Source organism: Sus scrofa, chromosome 6 (assembly GCF_054392235.1).
Source record: "Sus scrofa isolate SSC_HxYL_T2T_F1_AM1 chromosome 6, Sscrofa_HxYL_maternal_Yorkshire_Landrace_v2.0, whole genome shotgun sequence".
Taxonomy (NCBI): domain Eukaryota; kingdom Metazoa; phylum Chordata; class Mammalia; order Artiodactyla; family Suidae; genus Sus; species Sus scrofa.
The window spans coordinates 170,425,699-170,441,694 of record NC_139388.1 but is presented as its reverse complement, the minus strand read 5'-3'; the positions used below and the strand labels follow the sequence as shown (position 1 = coordinate 170,441,694).

The following is a 15,996-nucleotide window of genomic DNA, read 5'->3' as shown; positions in this document are numbered from 1 at the left end:
GAGTCCTGTGGACAAGACAACAAAAACAACGGTTTCTCTCCTCTCCAGCCCTGCTTTATGCTCAGATGCCCAGCCTCCCCTAGAACGCACAAGGCTCAGTTCTCTGGCAGAAGCTGGAAAGCCAGCTGGCAAAGAACCGAGACGTGGCCTGTCTCCGGGGAACCCTTGCTCAAGCACCCCCCATCTGATGGCTTGGCTGGCAAAGTGGAGCCACAGGGCAGAACCTGGCCATGGAAAACCAAGCCACACCAGGGCCAGGGGTTGGGTAGGCTGAAACCAAGATGGCCCAGGACAGATCTTGCACCCCAAAAGTCTTTGGACATCTCTTTGAAAATAAAGTGAGACTGCACAGTCCAAAGCACCTTCCTGCAAGAGAACTTAAAATTCTTAAGGGGTGTCTGTTTTTTTTTTTTTTTTTTTTTTTTGGCTGAGCCCATGGCAAGCAGAAGTTCCTGGACCAGGGGTCAAACCCATGCCACAGCAGCAACCCCAGCGACAGCAGTGACAAGGCTGGATTCTTAACCTGCTGAGATACCAAAGAACACCTGCATTTTTGTTTTCTAATGTAAAGGAATCCCAAAGTCTGGTTTACCACACCTCCTGTGGAGCAGACATCTGGCTGCCAGACCAATCCGTGTCCAGCAGGGCTCGGACCACTGCCCAGCCTAGTCAGGCTTCTGCCCACACCGCTACAAGATCAACTCTTCTTTAGTATTCAAAAGCAGCTCAATTCCTAAACAATCATCTGGACAAAAATAAAACTCAGCCTTACAAATATCTCTGGGAAAGAGAGGCGCTTGGCTATATCATTCACTGCAGCCATTCCCTGAGCCCAAACTCTGGGCAAGGCAGTGTGTTAATGTGACCCTTGGCACAGCCGCCACCCATTCGTCCACCTCCCACTTATCTCTCGAGTTTATTACGAGCTCCTGATGGTCCCTCCCTTCCCTGCTTCCGTGTCCAGCTGCCCGTGTGCAATCAGATCAGACCTGGATGAGTTCATCGTGGACTCAGGGAAACAGAGCTGGCTCCTCAGTGGATACACAGCCTGGTGTCAGGATGACAGCCTATGAAGGAGCATCCCTGGCATTCCCCGGCTATGCCTACATCTAGTTCAAGGGGGCAGAGCCCACCCTTGTGTGGATAGGCTGTCAATGCTACGTGGATCCCCCACCCAGACCCTCTTCCTCAACCCCTTCCACCCACACCTGCCTCTTGCTGCCTACGCACGCCCCTAGGAGCTCTGAAAGAATGATCAGAGAGAAAAGAAATGGCCAGGCTCCAGGTTCAGTGACAATAGCAGCAGAAGCAGCTGGGCTTCCTCTAACCCTTCCGCGTTTGCTGCATGGGTAGACCAGGCTGGGCATCAACTCAGCCCTTCCTTCTAGTTGCCCAGCCAAAGCGCAGTTAAACTGAGGGCAAGGGTGACACCTAGAGGTCATTGGAAAAACTGCAGTAATGTAATCACACACCTGTCCCTTGAGGCCTTCATCAGTTTATTAGTATTTGTGAGCTCACAATATGTGCCAACCCTTGTGTTAGGCACCCCATATAAGTCTCGAGGGTCTTCAAAGGCAGCCTCGGATGAGTTAATGTATGCCAAGACCTACGGATTGAGAAGGTGTTAGCCAGGCCAAGGCAGGAGGGAAAAGAGTACTCTCGGCAGGAAGAACAGCAAAGACAAAAATTCTGGGTGGGGAGGAGTGTAAAACATTCAAGAAATAAATTACAGTTTGAACAACAACAGTTGGAAAGGTTGTCAGGGCCTGATTAGCCAGGGGAGTTTTTTATCTTTAAAGTACAGCCAGAACTTAGTGAAGGGAGTTCCTGTCATGGCTCAGTGGTTAATGAACCAGACTAGTATCCGTGAGGACACAGGTTCAATCCCCGGCCTTAGTCAGTGGGTTAGGGATCCAGCGTTCCCATGAGCTGTGGTATAAATCTCAGACGTGGCTCGGCTCTGGGGTTGCTGTGGCTGTGGTGTAGGCCAGCAGCTATAGCTCCAATTCGACCCCTAGCCTGTGAACTTCCATATGCTGCAGGTCCAGCCCCCAAAAAAGAAAACTTATGGATACCAAAGGATGAGGGGAGGAATAAGTTAGAAGTGTTGGATTAATAGATACAAAATACTATGCAAAAAATAAATAAGCAACAGGGATTTACCATAGAGCACAGAGAAATATATTCAGTATCTTATAATAACTTATAATGGAAAATAATCTGAAAAAAAATTTATAGATAACAATAACTGGTGTATGCCTGAAATGAGCACAATATTGTAAATCAACAACACTTCAATTTTTAAAAACTTGTTTTTAGAAGTTTGGCTGTGAAGGGTAGGGGAATTATATAAAAATAGTTGTAGAAATGAATAGGCTAGGGAGTTCCCGTCGTGGCGCAGTGGTTAACGAATCCGACTGGGAACCATGAGGTTGTGGGTTCAACCCCTGGCCTCGCTCAGTGGGTTAAGGATCCGGCATGGCCGTGAGCTGTGATGTAGGTTGCAGACGTGGCTCAGATCCTGCGTTGCTGTGGCCGTGGTGTAGGCCAGACCCCTGGCCTGGGAACCTCCATATGCCACAAGAGCGGCCCAAGAAATGGCAAAAAAAAAAAAGAAAGAAAGAAAGAAGGAAAAATAAACAGTCTAGAGGGAGAGCTTTTTGGTTTTGTTTTTAATATGAAAGAAACCTGAGGATGTTCCTTAAAGGCGAGCAAGTGAAGATTCACAGGAGAGAGAGCAAAATCAGTACAGCAAAAGCTCACTGAGGACATGAGTGTCGGTGGGACTCAGAGTCCTGTTAGTCTTTTTTTTTTTTTTTTTTTTTTTGCTTTTTAGGGCCACACCTGCAGCACATGGAGGTTCCCAGGCTAGGAGTCTAATCGGAGTTGTAGCCGCCGGCCTGCGCCAGAGCCACACAACAATGCAGGATCTGAGCCGCGTCTGCAGCCTACACCACAGCTCACATCAATGCTGGATCCTTAACCCACTGAGCGAGGCCAGGGATCGAACCCTCGACCTCATAGTTTCTAGTCGGATTCATTAACCACTGAGCCACGATGGGAACTCCAAGCCCTGTTAGTCTTACCCAAGTGGCACTCTTCTTCCTTCACAGTGACAGGCACGGAGAGGGGGATATCAGCAGGTCCTCAGAGCACCTGCAGAGGCCCCACTCTAGGGCTCTGGAAATGCAAACACACCTCTTCCCCAAGAAGCTCCCAAGCTAGGGGTTTAATTAGTTGACCTCTATTCCCAGCTGTCCAGGCCTCTATTCCCAGCTAGCCTCTTGAGAGCCCAGTGTGTGCCCTGGGCCAAAGCCACGCCCTGGCAGGGCAACACGCCTCTGCCAAGATCAGCATTTTCTTTCAGACAGCAGCCACAACCTCCAGAAACCCATCCTCTCCAGGTAGGAAGTGCTGTGCAGAGGGCTGTGTCTGTTCCTTCTGTCGGTACCCAGAGCCCTTGAGTAGAAGAAATTCCTTCTCCTGGACCGAAGGCCTAGAAGCACTAGCGCGTCTCCTTTGGGGCCCTCATCATGATAACTGGGGCAGAACATAGACCTTTTTTTCCTTTTCTTTTCTTTGGCGGCACCTGCGGCATGCGGAAGTTACCAGGGCCAGGGACTGAACTCGAGCCACAGCTGAAGCGTAGCAGTAACAAAACCAGATCCTCAACCCACTGAGCCAGGGAATTCTGAGCATAGCCTGTTCTGAACCAATCCTCTCAGAGCCCTATTCCCAGGGCCCCTTCTCTTAGAATCCCCTCCCAGGGCTCAGGCCTAGGGAGACGCAGCCCTTTGTATGCCTCGACCCCACCAGCAGGCCCAGGTTCAGAGGCTAAAACCTGGATCTCTTTCCGGACTGCACCACAATTTCATTTAATCACAGCAACCCTATGAAGTAGGTACCATTATTATTCCCATTTTTTTAACAGAAGAAACTGAAGCTCAGAGACGTTAAGCAACTTACCCAAAGTCATACAGCTAGGAAGTGTTGGAAGTGGATTTTAAACTCAGGTCTGTCTGGCTTTTGGAGCCCATGTTCTCGGATTCACTGGTCTGTGGAGCAGCACCAAGCGTCTTTCACTGACCAGCTTCTGAGTACTGAGTCTTTTCTTCTAAGCCCTGTCCCCTCATCACATCCTTTTCCCCTCTGGCCAGTGAAACTCACAGTCGTTATCACCCCAGGCTGCCTGACAGAGGACTTTCATTTGCAATGCCTTTGCATCCGTCCCTACCGCCTCCCCAACCTTATGCTCCGTGTGCCTCTGAGGGTTTGGCTCACATTCCTCGCTGAGCTTTTGTTTATGCTACTTGCCCTTCCAGGAACGCCCTTCCAAATCCTTGAGGTGCTACCAGGTGATTTTCCAGAAGGCTCCTAACTTCCTCATCCGGTGATCTGCAAAGTGTGTCCGCCTGGTACACAGTCAGGAAGCTGCAAAGAGCAAGGAGGGCTTGGGTTGTCGTGCGTTTTTTGTTTTTGTTTTTGTTTTTTTTTTGTCTTTTTGCTTTTTCTAGGGCTGCTCTCGCGGCATATGGAGGTTCCCAGGTGAGGTGTCTAATCGGAGCTGTAGCTGCCAGCCTACACCACAGTCACAGCAACGCGGGATCTGAGCTGCTTCTGCAGCCTACACCCCAGCTCACGGCAATGCCAGATCCTGAACCCACTGAGCAAGGCCAGGGATCGAACCCGAATCCTCGTTCCTAGTCGGATTCGTTAACCACTGAGCCAGGATGGGAACTCGGGGATGGAAACTTCATGGATTCTAGCCGGATTCGTTTCCGCTGCCCCACAACAGGAACTCCAAGAAGGGCTTGTTCTAAGTCCTGATAGGGTCGGGGCTGAGAAAGGTCACCCATGCAGTTACTCCGTTCAGATCCCGAGCGACCACCTCTTTCTCCCAATCTTGTTGGGACAAGAGGTAAAAGATGTTCAACGGAGAATGGGGTTGAGGAAAGAGAAAAATGCAGCTGAGAGACTTCCCAAGAGAAAGGTGAGAAGCATGTCGTAGCTGTATAAATGGCCCATCTTCCTATAAACATCGATTTCTCTGGACCATTATAGGAAGGAATGAAAATCTGTAACAAAACATTTTAATATTTTTTTACGTTGGAAAGGGACGTTAGGACTTAAAAGCAAATTCTCCAAGAAATTTTAAGCTCAAACATGAAATTGCTAAGGAATTCGTGCTTACAGGGGAAGAATGTGGGCTCTTCTCCCAACGAGGGCTGAAGCCTTCGCTCTGAGTGGGAGCCCGCTGCCTGGCACCCAGTGAAGGCAGCTATTGTGATCTCCAGGGTCCGGGGAAGGGTGGCTCAGGGGCCAAGAGTGTGGCTCAGCCAGAGGCCATGGGAAGGTCAGGGCCCAAGGCTGCGGCCCAGAGGCCGTGGGAAGGGGCAGTCCTTCTCCCCTCGCCGGGGACAGGAGTCTGGGCGGGCGGAGGGCGGAGTCACTGGCTCCGCCCTCCCTCGCTCCTGCTGGGTCCCAGCCCTTGCTCCGCGTGGTTCTCAGGTCCCCCTGGTGGTCCCCAGGCAGCTCCAGTGAGGGGGGCACAACAGGGGGAACTGCGAGCCCCAAGGGGTCTGTCTGCGGCTTCTCCCGGAAAAAGACCGAGGCACGCACTCTGCGAGCAAAAGCGGACTCCCACCGGCTTCCGACGACAAGCCGGGGACCTGAGGATCGCGGAGTCCACGACCCGTGAGCGACCCCAGGGGAAGGACAGGAGGGACGCCGACCGGACCGCCATGGCCGCGCCTGTCCGCCGTCTGTGCCATGTCGCCTTCCACGTGCCCGCGGGGCAGCCCCTCGCCCGGGATCTGCAGCGCTTCTTCGGTTTCCGGCCCCTGGCGGTGAGGGAAGCCGATGGCTGGCGGCAGCTGGCCCTGCGCAGCGGCGACGCGGTCTTTTTGGTGAACGAGGGCGCCGGGCCTGGGGAGCCGCTGTACAGCCTGGACCCGCATCACGCGGTGCCCGGTGCGACCAACCTGTGCTTCGACGTGGCTGACGTGGGCGCTGCAGCTCGGGCGCTAGCCGCGCTGGGCTGCAACGTGCAGGTGCCTCCGGTGACCGTGCAGGATGCACAGGGCGCCGCCACCTACGCCGTGGTCGGCTCGCCCGCCGGCAACCTCAGCCTGACGCTGCTGGAGCGCCCCGGCTTCTGCGGGCCCTTTCTCCCCGGCTTTCGGCCCGTGTCCTCTGTACCCGGCCCGGGCTGGGTCACCCACGTGGACCACCTGACCTTGGCCTGCCCTCGCAGCAGCTCCCCCAAAATAATGCGCTGGTTCCACGACTGTCTAGGATTTCACCACCTGCCGCTGAGCCCAGGTGAGGATCCAGAGCTGGGCCTGGAGGTGGCAGCAGGGTCTGGGCGCGGTGGTCTGAGGCTCACCGCCCTGCAGGCTCCGACTGGCAGTGCCGTCCCAACCCTAGTGCTGGCAGAGTCCCTGCCTGGGTCTCTCCGTGGTCGGGACCAAGTGGAGCAGTTCCTAGCCCAGAATGGGGGACCTGGACTGCAGCACGTGGGGCTGTACACGCCCAACATCATGGAAGCCACTGAGCGGGTAGCAGGGGCCGGGGGTCAGCTCCTGACGCCTCCTGAGGCCTACTACCAGCAGCCGGGCAAGGAGAAGCAGATCCTGGCTGCAGGGCACGAGCCTCGCCTGCTGGCCCGACACGGGATCCTGCTGGATGGAGATGAAGGCAAGTTTCTGCTTCAGGTCTTCACCAAGTCCCTTTTTGCAGAGGACACTTTCTTCCTGGAGCTGATTCAGAGGCAAGGGGCCACAGGCTTTGGCCAGGGCAACATCCGGGCCCTGTGGCAGTCTGTGCAGGAGCACGCTGCCAGGGTCTGCGAAGCCTGAGAAGGGCAGAAGCTGGGTGCAGCCGCTTGTCCTGGACCCTGGGAAGGCCAGCGCAGGGCCTGCAGCTGAGAAGACCTGGAGTGAGATGTTTTGTCTTTAGGGCCAGGTGCGGCCTCCATCTCACGGGTACCTGCCAGTAGCTGGATCTCTCAGTGAGGTCCAAAGAGGTGGGATTTTTTTTTTTAACTATGAAATGTTTCTCACATTGTATCTAATATATGCAAAATGTCAGGAATAAGGGAATTACACAATTAGGAAACAGAACATAACCAATACTTATGAAACCTTCTCTGTATTGTGTGCTCCTCTGATCCCATTTCGACCACGGCCCTGATGTTATAATTAAAAATGCTTGGTTCTTCTGTGTTGTTTCACTGCCTATGTAATGTATCCCTAAAATGATGTATTGAGGTAGGAGTCTAAGACAAAACAAATCCTCCTCTGTGCGTCCCCTCTCCCTAGGGAGCAGCCACTGCGGGTAGGAGGGGCTGAGCCCAAACACTTGCAATCCGCAGCTCCAATCAGAGCTGACCGGAGGCCTGGGCAGAGCGCTGGATGTCAGCCCCTGGCAGGAGCTCCCTGCAGCTGCCTTGTACCGGGGTTGAGGGAGGACAGATCACTCAGGGCGGGACACCTGCCTCCTCCATCTGCCCGGGGCTGCCTAGGAGCTCAGCAATGGGAGTCAGGACCAAGCAGACTGGACCGCATTCTGGGTCCCTCAGAGGTGAGGCGGGAGGGGGCTACGGCGAGGGTGGAAGGTCTCCAAGATGATTACAAAAATAAGCACTTTATTAAACAAGATTCTCAGGGGATGAGAACTAACAGAGGCATCACTGGGCTGTACTGTCGAGGCTGGGTGCATCAGCGGGGATGGGGGGCCGCAGGAAATTATCCAGGACTTGCTGGCCTGGGCTGGGCTTTTTCCGTCTGGACAGGGTGGACACCTGGGATTTTTTGGAAGCCTGTGCAGAAGCCGAACGAAGGAGGTACCGAGGGGGCAGCAGAGTGTCGTCTTCTGCCCCCTACCCTACACTGATCTAGCTCGGGTTCTAGCCTGAGTATTGTAGCCCGTTTCCAATACCTACCTCCTCGATCAACTCTCTAGAAGACAGCCTTATAGTCTTCCTAAAATGCAAATCTGACTCCTCTCTCCCCTAAAATGCTTCAGTGGCCTGGCGTTCACAGCTCTGACGGGCCTGGGCAGGCCCTGCTGACAGCCCCAGCGAAAGCAAATGCTCACAGCTCCGCAGGTGCTGCAGACTGCACCGTGCCCCACCTTTGCTCACACCACTCTCGGGCCCTTACTGCTGATTCTCCTGCCAAACCTGGAGGAAATCATTCGTCTCTAGGACCCAGGTGACCAGCCAATTCTTCCGAGCAGAGCAGCTACTCCTGACTCTTGCCTCTGAGATTGAAACCAGAGCTCCCACCTCGCATCTCACAAAATCCAGCACATAAATCCCACACACCGGTGACATCACTGTCTCCGACACTTGCTCTGGTCACCTCTCTACCCTGGACCCAGATTGGAAGGTCTCCAGGTCAAGAACTATTCCTCTTGGGAGTTCCCTTCGGGCTCAGCGGTTCACGAACCCAACTAGGATCCATGAGGATTCGGGTTCAATCCCTGGCCTCGCTCAGTGGGTTAAGGATCCGGCGTTGCCGTGAGCTGTAGTGTAGGTCACAGACATGGCTCGGATCTGCTGTGGCTGTGGCTGTCGTGCAGGCTGGCAGCTGTAGCTCTGATTCAATCCCTAGCCTGAGAACTTCTATATACCATGGGTGCAGCCGTAAAAGGAAAAAAAAACTATTCCTCTTGCCCCAGTGAACCTGTCAGAGAGACTGTTCACCCAAATGCGTGTCAATTAACTCGCTGAAAATCTGTGGATTCGTGGCTGGGTGAGGGCCAAGAGACTCACCTTGCAGGTCCCTGGCCGTTGGCCCTCATACACACGGAACACCTGGACAGGAGAGAGGAAAGGGCAGGGCTGGCACCGTCCCCAGGGTGCCAGACTCCTGTGTTCTGCCCCCAATTTCATGCCCCAGCACTTACTGCTTGTTTGTTTGTTTACATAGTAATAGGTTCACTTGGAATATATAAGAAACACAAAAAGTACAACAAAGATGAAAGGACAGTGCCTTTTTCATGGCTGTGGAGACCGCTGCGGCGTGAAACTCCTCCCGGGTGAGCCAGCGAGCGTCGGCGGGTAGGACCGTCACCGGGGTCTGTTCGTCCAGGGCCAGGCCGTACACGTGGTAAGTCAGCTTGATGTGAGAGAAGCTGTGGACCACCTGCGGGGAGGGGGGGCCGAGGGGCTGAAACAACCTGTGGCCAGGGCCACGGGAGCCACCATTCCCGGCCATTCTTCTGCTCGCTCACCTCCCCCAGGTGCTGGAGGCGGGTGGCCGGGAGGGGTCCGACCCAATTCTGCAGTTCCTGCAGCAGAGCCGTGCACTGGAGCTGCTCTGAGGGCTCTGCGGCCACGGACGGGAACTCCCACAGTCCTGCCAGCAGACCTGAGAGGGAGGGCAGCTGGGGGTCGGCCTTCGTCGCTGACTCCGCCATTTCTTCCTTGTTGCTCATGCCGCCCCCCCTGCACTCCCAGGACCCCGGTACCTGAGTTGGGCCTCTGTACCAGCAGAAGTCGGGCACCTCCAAAGGCCCTGGGCTGCTCCAAAACACAGATGGCAGAGCTCTCTTCCCTGGGGGGCTTGCGATTGGCCTTTCTGGGAAAGTTGGCCACTCCCAGGGTCTTGTCCCAGGGCTCCGTGGGAGGTGCGCAGAGCTGGCACTGTCCGGTGTTGGGAGCTGGGGACAGAGATCCAGGAGCCCTGCTCAGGCCACGTGGGCTCAGGCGTCGAGCCCAGAAAGCAGGCCTTGGCCCAGCTCTGCAGAATCCTACTCAGGCTGTAGGATGAAATGGAATGAGGCTGCCACAGGCAGCTCCTTGACAATGTGGGGAAGGGGCTGGGGCTGGCACTCACCACACGCCTCTATGTCACAAGTGCCCGGTAAGCTCTGGGAGGCTGAAAGCTGCTCCCGCTCCACCTGAGAGGCATAGACAGGACAGGATTTCATGGGGCAGAGGGCACCCCCTAGGACCCCTTACTGCCCCTGCCCCAGATGGCTCACCCTCTGGTGCGCCCGGCAGAGGCTCTGCACAGGGCACTGGCTGCAGAGTGGGTGCTGGGGGGTGCACACCGTGGCCCCTAGCTCCATGGCTGCCTGGTTAAAGTCCCCTGGCCGGGCTGGGTCCACCAGCTGCTGGGCTAGGCTCCTACGAGAAGGGAGCATTGCTGTGAGCCAAAGACCCTTGGCGACACCCTTCCCCCAAGCCCTCAGCTCCCCAGTATCCTACCAGAGCTGCTGGGAGACGAGGGTGCTGCGGGGGTCAGCACCTATGGCTCGGACGCGGCACAGCACCCGAACTACATTCCCGTCCACCACACCAGCTGCCTGGCATAAAGGAGTACAGGAGTCAGCCTGGCCCGGGAAGACATAAGGCGGTCACGCACAGGGCGGGGTGGGCTGTGGGCTTACCTGGCCAAAGGCAATGGAAGCAATGGCCCCGGCTGTGTACCGCCCCACGCCAGGCAGGAGCCGCTGCAGGGTCTCTGCTGTTCGTGGCATGTGGCCTCCTAGCTCCTCGACCACCTGATTGGGGTGGGAAGGCTCAAGGTCGTGAGACAGACACCCGAGGTCCCGGGGCTCCCACGCCCCCAGCTACCCCCGCTTTACCTTCCGGGCGCCTGTCTGTAGCCAGCGGCCTCGAGAGTAATAGCCCAGGCCAGCCCAGAGCTGGTTGACCTCCTGCAGGTGGGGTCAGAGGTCAGAGCGCTCAGAGGTCGGTCCTCAGGAGTTCCCACTGCCCCCGCCCGAGGGTGGCTCTCACCTCCAGGGAAGCGCTGGCCAGGTCCCGCAGGGTCGGCCACGTCTGCAGCCCGAAGGCAGCCAAGAAGAGATGAGGCCAAAGGTGAAGGAGGTGAAGGGTGCCTGCTCTGCCCCCGCCCCCGAGGGGTCACCTGGGGTCCGGGCCATGACCCCCCCCTTCGTGCCCGGAAGTCACCTGCATCCACCGGGTGTAGTAGTTGATCACCGTGGCCACCTGGGTCTGCTGCAGCATGACCTCTGACACCCACACTGGGGGAGAGGGGCTGGCCTGAGGACGCTGCTGACCTGCCCGTCCCCCGCCCCCACGCGTGAGGGCACCCAGGCAAAGCAGCCCCGCTCTCAGGAGAGGCCCTCACCAGCGTACGCCCGCCTGTCAGGGTCCACCTCACTCTCCGCCTGCCAACACAGTCCCCGATGGGCCGTTAGTGTGGCGGGGGCTGGGCACCAGCCTCTCCCATCCCCCCAGCCCCATCCCTCGCCCACCTACCAGCCTTCTCCAGGGCAGGTCCCGTTTCTCTCGGTCATACCAGCTCAGCAGGCTCTTCCGGAAGGCTGTGACCTCTGCCACATCTCTGAATAGATGGTACAGGGAGACAGAGGCCTGCGACACCACCTCCTCCTGCTGCCTGGCCAGGCCTGCTGGGACCTCGAGACACTCAGGGATGGTCCCTGCACAGGCTGTGCACCAGGGACCTGGGGCCCTGCAGCCTGGCTCTTCTGCTCCACGGAGAGCTTCCCGCACCCCCAGCGCCTGGCTTGAGCTTGGGATCAGGCGTTTCTAGCCGTGTACAGCCTGAGCCAGGTTCCTAGCCTTCATTTTCCTAGAGTGGTACTGCTGGCTCCTTTGTCTTGGGTTATATCGAAAACCCAAGTTTCCAGCCATCATGTATACCTGGGCAGGGCTTCCGCATGTACAAAACCCTTTCCAGCTGATAAACTCATTTGGTCCCGTGAAAGCTAAGTGCCAAAGGAAACGCACAGGCTACGGCTCCAAGTCACTGCAAGAAAGCAGCCATTCGGAGCAGTTAACCCAAGGCCAGGCAGCAAAGTCAGCATCGAATGCTTAACTAGTCCCTTAATGCCTTGACACCTACCATCCTCCCTTCCCAGCCTGAATCTGCCTTTCCTGGCCGGTGAAACCAGCCTCGGAGTCTCTCACTAGCACCGCGCTCCTCACCAGAGGACTTGGCCTGGCGGCTGCCACGGACACGCCTTCCCCTTCCCTCCCCGCTGGATGCCTGCTTCCCGCGACGACCTCCGCTGCCCACAGCCGCTCGTGGCTTCTTCATGATCCACTAGAACAGAAAGGAAAGGCCCCCCAAAGTCATCAGTCACAGTGAAGCTGAATCTTGGGGCCCTGCAGTGGCTAAAGCCACCTCTCTCCCCACTCCACCCATATAGCGCCTAGTCTGACACTCTCCAGATGCGTATGGGCTTGTTTGCTCTTGGCGGGGCTGGGCTTCTGCCAGTGGCCTCGAGAGGGACCAGCATTAGGAGGGTCTTCTAGAGACAGCAACAGGCTAAGAGGCCAGGGCCGGGCTGAGTCAAAGACCAAAGCCTCCTGGGTGGGACCACCTGTGCATCCCGGATGCGAACTGTGACTCCGCGTGTGGACAGGGCTTCTTTAGGGGTTTCTGGGAGCACAGGTGTAAGAAGGAGGTTTATCTGCTCAAAGGCGTAGCACGGTTTACACGGAAACAGTCTTAGGAGTCGTCTAGTCCAAACCTTCATTCTATTGAGAAAAGAAACCTCTGTGACGACTTAAAAAATAAAATACAAAGAAAAAAAAAAAAGGCAGAAACCAAGGAGAGTGGAAAAGATTTGCTTCTTTGAGAGCAGATGGCAAGTTGGGCAGGGCTGAGAGTCGGGGGAGATGAGCTAGTTTTATTCCTAACCTTCTTCTGATTTAGCGGAATCATAGCTGCCTATCCATCGGTAACAGAAAAAATTGCATCTGGCTGACCTTCTCTGCTCTCTTACTGCCCGGCTGCCTTTCATATACTGGCTACAAGAAGCTACCAGTTAGGGCTTATAAACGCCAGACCCCAAGCTAAGTGCTTTACAGATTTCTCACTCCACTCCCGACAAGTCCATGAGGCATGTTCTAGGATCACCTCCACCTCAGTTCTCAGGAAACTGAGGATGGGGATTAAACAACTTTTTTTTTTTTTTTTTTGCCTTTTCTAGGGCCGCTTCTGCGGCATATGAAGGTTCCCGGGCTGGGATCGAATCGGAGCTGTAGCCACCAGCCTACGCAAGAGCCACAGCAACGCAGGATCTGAGCCACATCTGCGACCTACACCACAGCTCACGGCAACCCCAGATCCTCAACCCACTGAGCAAGGCAAGGGATCGAACCCGAAACCTCATGGTTCCTAGTTGGACTCGTTAACCACTGAGCCACGACAGGAACTCCGATTAAACAACTTTTTGATTCAAACCCGAAAGATGTGCCTGCAGAACTTGCACTTGGCCATAGTGCAGTCCCTGTGGAGACTCTGGTTCAAACCCTCTCCTTAAACTTTTTATTTCACCACCTTATTTTCACCAAAGGGGTTGCTTCTTCCTTCGGAGAAGAAAACAGGCACAAACTTGGCTCCATCTGCACACTCCTTGTCCTGTACCCAGGATATGGAGGACAGGTTCCCTCCTCCGAAATCCTTGGAGCTCAGGGTCCTGCTCCGCCAACCCTTCCTACCAGAACCAGACCCACCCTCTTCTCCTTCAGAGCCAACCTTCTTCCCCGCACTTGCTGACAATCCATGCTGCAATCTATTCTCCAAAGACAAAAGCAATCTTTTTTTTGTTTGTTTTGTTTTGGTCTTTTGTCTTTTCAGGGCACATCCATGGCATATGGAGGTGCCCAGGCGAGGGGCTGAAAATCAGAGTTGTAGCTGCATGCCTACACCACAGCCACAGCCACGCTGGATCCTTAACCCACTGAGCAAGGCCTCATGGATGCTCGTCCGATTCGTTTCCGCTGAGCCACGATGGGAACTCCTACAGCAATCTATTAAGACAGGATTATGTCACTTTCTTACTTGAAGCCTGTGACAGCTTCCCATTAACTCAGTGAACAAATATTTATGGAGTGCTTACTGTGTCAAGCACTTGGTACTTGGAATACTTCAGTAAACAGAACATCAAAGATTCTTGCCCTTATGGAGCATATACTCTCAATGGGGCAGACAATAAATAATGCACAATCAGTAAATTATGTAAGATATTAGTGATAAATACTAGTATACAGAGGGAAAGCAAAGCAGTGAAGGGGGGTGGAATGTTGCAATTTTAAAGAAGGTGGTCAAGGTGGGCCTTATTAAAATGATATTTGACCAACGACTTACAGCAGGTGAGTTCCCCTTGTGGCTCAGCGGAAACGAATCCTATTAGGAACCATGAGGTTGTGGGTTCAATCCCTGGCCTTGCTCAGTGGGTTAAGGATCCGGCGTTGCCGTGAGCTGTGGTGTAGCTCGAAGATGGCTCAGATCCTGCGTTGCTGTGGCTCTGGGCGTAGGCCAGGGGCTACAGCTCCGATTAGGCCCCTAGCCTGGGAACCTCCACATGCCGCAAGTGCGGCCCAAAAAAGACAAAAAAAAGCAGTTGAAGGAATTAGTCATGGGGATATTGATACCTGTGGAAAAGGCATCCTAAGAAGCAGTTAGTGCAAAGGCCCTGAGAAGGGTGCCTGGTGTGTTTGGAGAACAATGAGGAAGCCATTATGGTTGGAATGGAAGAAGGAAAGAGTAAGCAGTAGATAAGGTCAGAGGTCAAGACAACTGGAGACTGGAGTTCCCATCATGGCTCAGTGGTTAAAGAACCCGACTAGTACCCATGAGGACACGGGTTAATCCCTGGCCTTACTCAGTGGGTTAAGGATCCCACGTTGCTGAGGCTGTGGTATAGGCTGGCAGCTGCAGGTCCAATTTGACCCCTAGCCTGGGAACTTCCATATGCCACAGGTGTGGCCTTAAAAAGACAAAAAAAAAAAGAAAGAAAAAAGAAAATTGGAGACATTACAGAGAAGCTTGTAGGCCACTGGAGGACTCTGGCAACACACCATTGCTCTTAGAAGCCAATCCCCTTAAAACAGCTTTGTGGGCTCCAACCAGCCCCACCTGCCTCATCCCCTCTCACTATGCGCTAGCCATGTTTGCCTGAAAGAGCTGCTTCAATTCCCCCAAGTGTCTGCCTGCCTTGAGGCCTGACCCAATCCATCCCCTCTGTTTGGCTAGCTCTTCCATGCTGTACCTAACTTTTAGTCATTCTTCAGGTCTTGACTTAAATGTCCAAGTCAGCCAGCCTTACCTTCCACTGCTGCTCTTATACCAACTGTAACTTCATAAGCATTTGTGATTCTTCCATCAGTGCCTGCTTTCCCCACTTAACTGTAAAACTCGACAAAAGCAAAGACTGGGTGTCTTTTGTTGACAGTTGTGTCCCCAGAGCTGAGCACAGTGCCAGGCAAACTGTACACTGTAAACACTTGTTAAATTAATTTGGGATGAGGTAAAAGTTTCCCTCTTTTCAGAATAGGAGAAATCCAAGCCATTCGAAACAGAGATGAAAACACTCGGTAGAATGGCTGAAGATGAACTGAAAACAGCAAAAAACGGAAGTGAACGAGTTGAGAGTCTTTGGTGGGAACCAAAGCCCCTGGGAAAGGACTAGTGTCCGGCAGGCGCAGAGCATCTCCCGGTAGCAGGAATCGTGTTCAAACCCCCTGCAGGTCAACTATACCTCCTAACTGCTGACAATTTGTCCCTGCTAGAGTCCTAATTCAAGCCCCTATTATCACGCATCAGGGTTACTTAAAAGGTGTCCCTGCTACCGGGACGCTCTCATCTCCCGCAGCCTCATTTCCCGTCCCGCTCCCCGCTTCTTTCACTTCCTGGGACGAAAGGCGCTCTCCACCCTCCCCAGGAACTTGCCCATTCCCAGAATATTGCTCTTTCTCCACACTCCCCTGTCTCTGCATAACTCATATGCGTGCTTTAAGCTCAGCTCGGGCAGCGCCACCTCCTCTGGGGGGGGAACCCCCGCACCCCCGTCCCGGAGCACCCCTCCCCGCGCCGCGGCGCTCAGGTCCACATTCCCGCCGCGCTGAGGGCGAATTACCTCTCGCGCGGTCTCGCGCGGCCGGCTCCCGACTGGACGCCAGGGGGCGTGGCTCCGGCCAATCCGGGAGGTCAGCGGGAACACGCCAGCCAATAGGCTCTCAGCGCGCGCCGGGCCCGCTGCTCCGCG

At 54.9% G+C, this 15,996-nt stretch overlaps 2 protein-coding genes across 7 annotated transcripts; one reads left to right on the top strand and one right to left on the bottom strand.

Annotated features, from left to right (window-relative positions):
* The first annotated feature begins 5,506 nt into the window (after positions 1-5,506).
* Positions 5,507-12,542, top strand: HPDL (4-hydroxyphenylpyruvate dioxygenase like). Of its 2 annotated transcripts, XM_084965202.1 has the most exons (3): positions 5,507-7,024; positions 8,934-9,113; positions 11,860-12,542. In XM_084965202.1, exon 1 carries the CDS (start codon positions 5,742-5,744, stop codon positions 6,855-6,857), a length of 1,116 nt encoding a protein of 371 aa, XP_084821328.1. In that variant the 5' UTR covers positions 5,507-5,741; the 3' UTR covers positions 6,858-7,024; positions 8,934-9,113; positions 11,860-12,542. The 2 variants fall into 2 exon arrangements, 1 of the variants encoding a protein (XP_084821328.1); XR_014808417.1 differs by lacking the exons at positions 5,507-7,024; positions 11,860-12,542 and adding an exon at positions 7,453-7,581 and having other exon boundaries at positions 8,934-9,065.
* On the bottom strand, positions 7,629-15,901 carry MUTYH (mutY DNA glycosylase). 5 transcript variants are annotated; one of them, XM_084965187.1, is made up of 17 exons: positions 14,097-15,901; positions 12,325-12,481; positions 11,927-12,044; positions 11,237-11,385; positions 11,106-11,145; positions 10,925-10,998; positions 10,751-10,792; positions 10,597-10,668; positions 10,399-10,512; positions 10,217-10,314; positions 9,991-10,135; positions 9,843-9,906; positions 9,475-9,666; positions 9,238-9,374; positions 8,997-9,149; positions 8,777-8,818; positions 7,629-7,819 (listed from the first exon to the last, which is right to left on the bottom strand). In XM_084965187.1, exons 2-17 carry the CDS (start codon positions 12,478-12,480, stop codon positions 7,688-7,690), a joined length of 1,728 nt encoding a protein of 575 aa, XP_084821313.1. In that variant the 5' UTR covers position 12,481; positions 14,097-15,901; the 3' UTR covers positions 7,629-7,687. The 5 variants fall into 5 exon arrangements, with proteins under 5 accessions (XP_084821313.1, XP_020952404.2, XP_020952406.2 ...); XM_021096745.2 differs by having other exon boundaries at positions 15,058-15,901; XM_021096747.2 differs by having other exon boundaries at positions 15,868-15,901.
* Between the last annotated feature and the right edge of the window lie 95 nt (positions 15,902-15,996).

Coding starts and splice junctions, on each gene's coding strand:
- HPDL (XM_084965202.1), top strand. CDS start 5,742: ATGGCCGCGCCTGTCCGCCGTCTGTGCCATGTCGCCTTCCACGTGCCC.
- MUTYH (XM_084965187.1), bottom strand. CDS start 12,480: ATGAAGGTTTGGACTAGACGACTCCTAAGACTGTTTCCGTGTAAACCG. Junction 10,793..10,924: donor ACTACACCCGGTGGATGCAG/GTGACTTCCGGG, acceptor TTCGGGCTGCAG/ACGTGGCCGACCCTGCGGGA. Junction 10,513..10,596: donor TACAGACAGGCGCCCGGAAG/GTAAAGCGGGGG, acceptor CACCCCAATCAG/GTGGTCGAGGAGCTAGGAGG.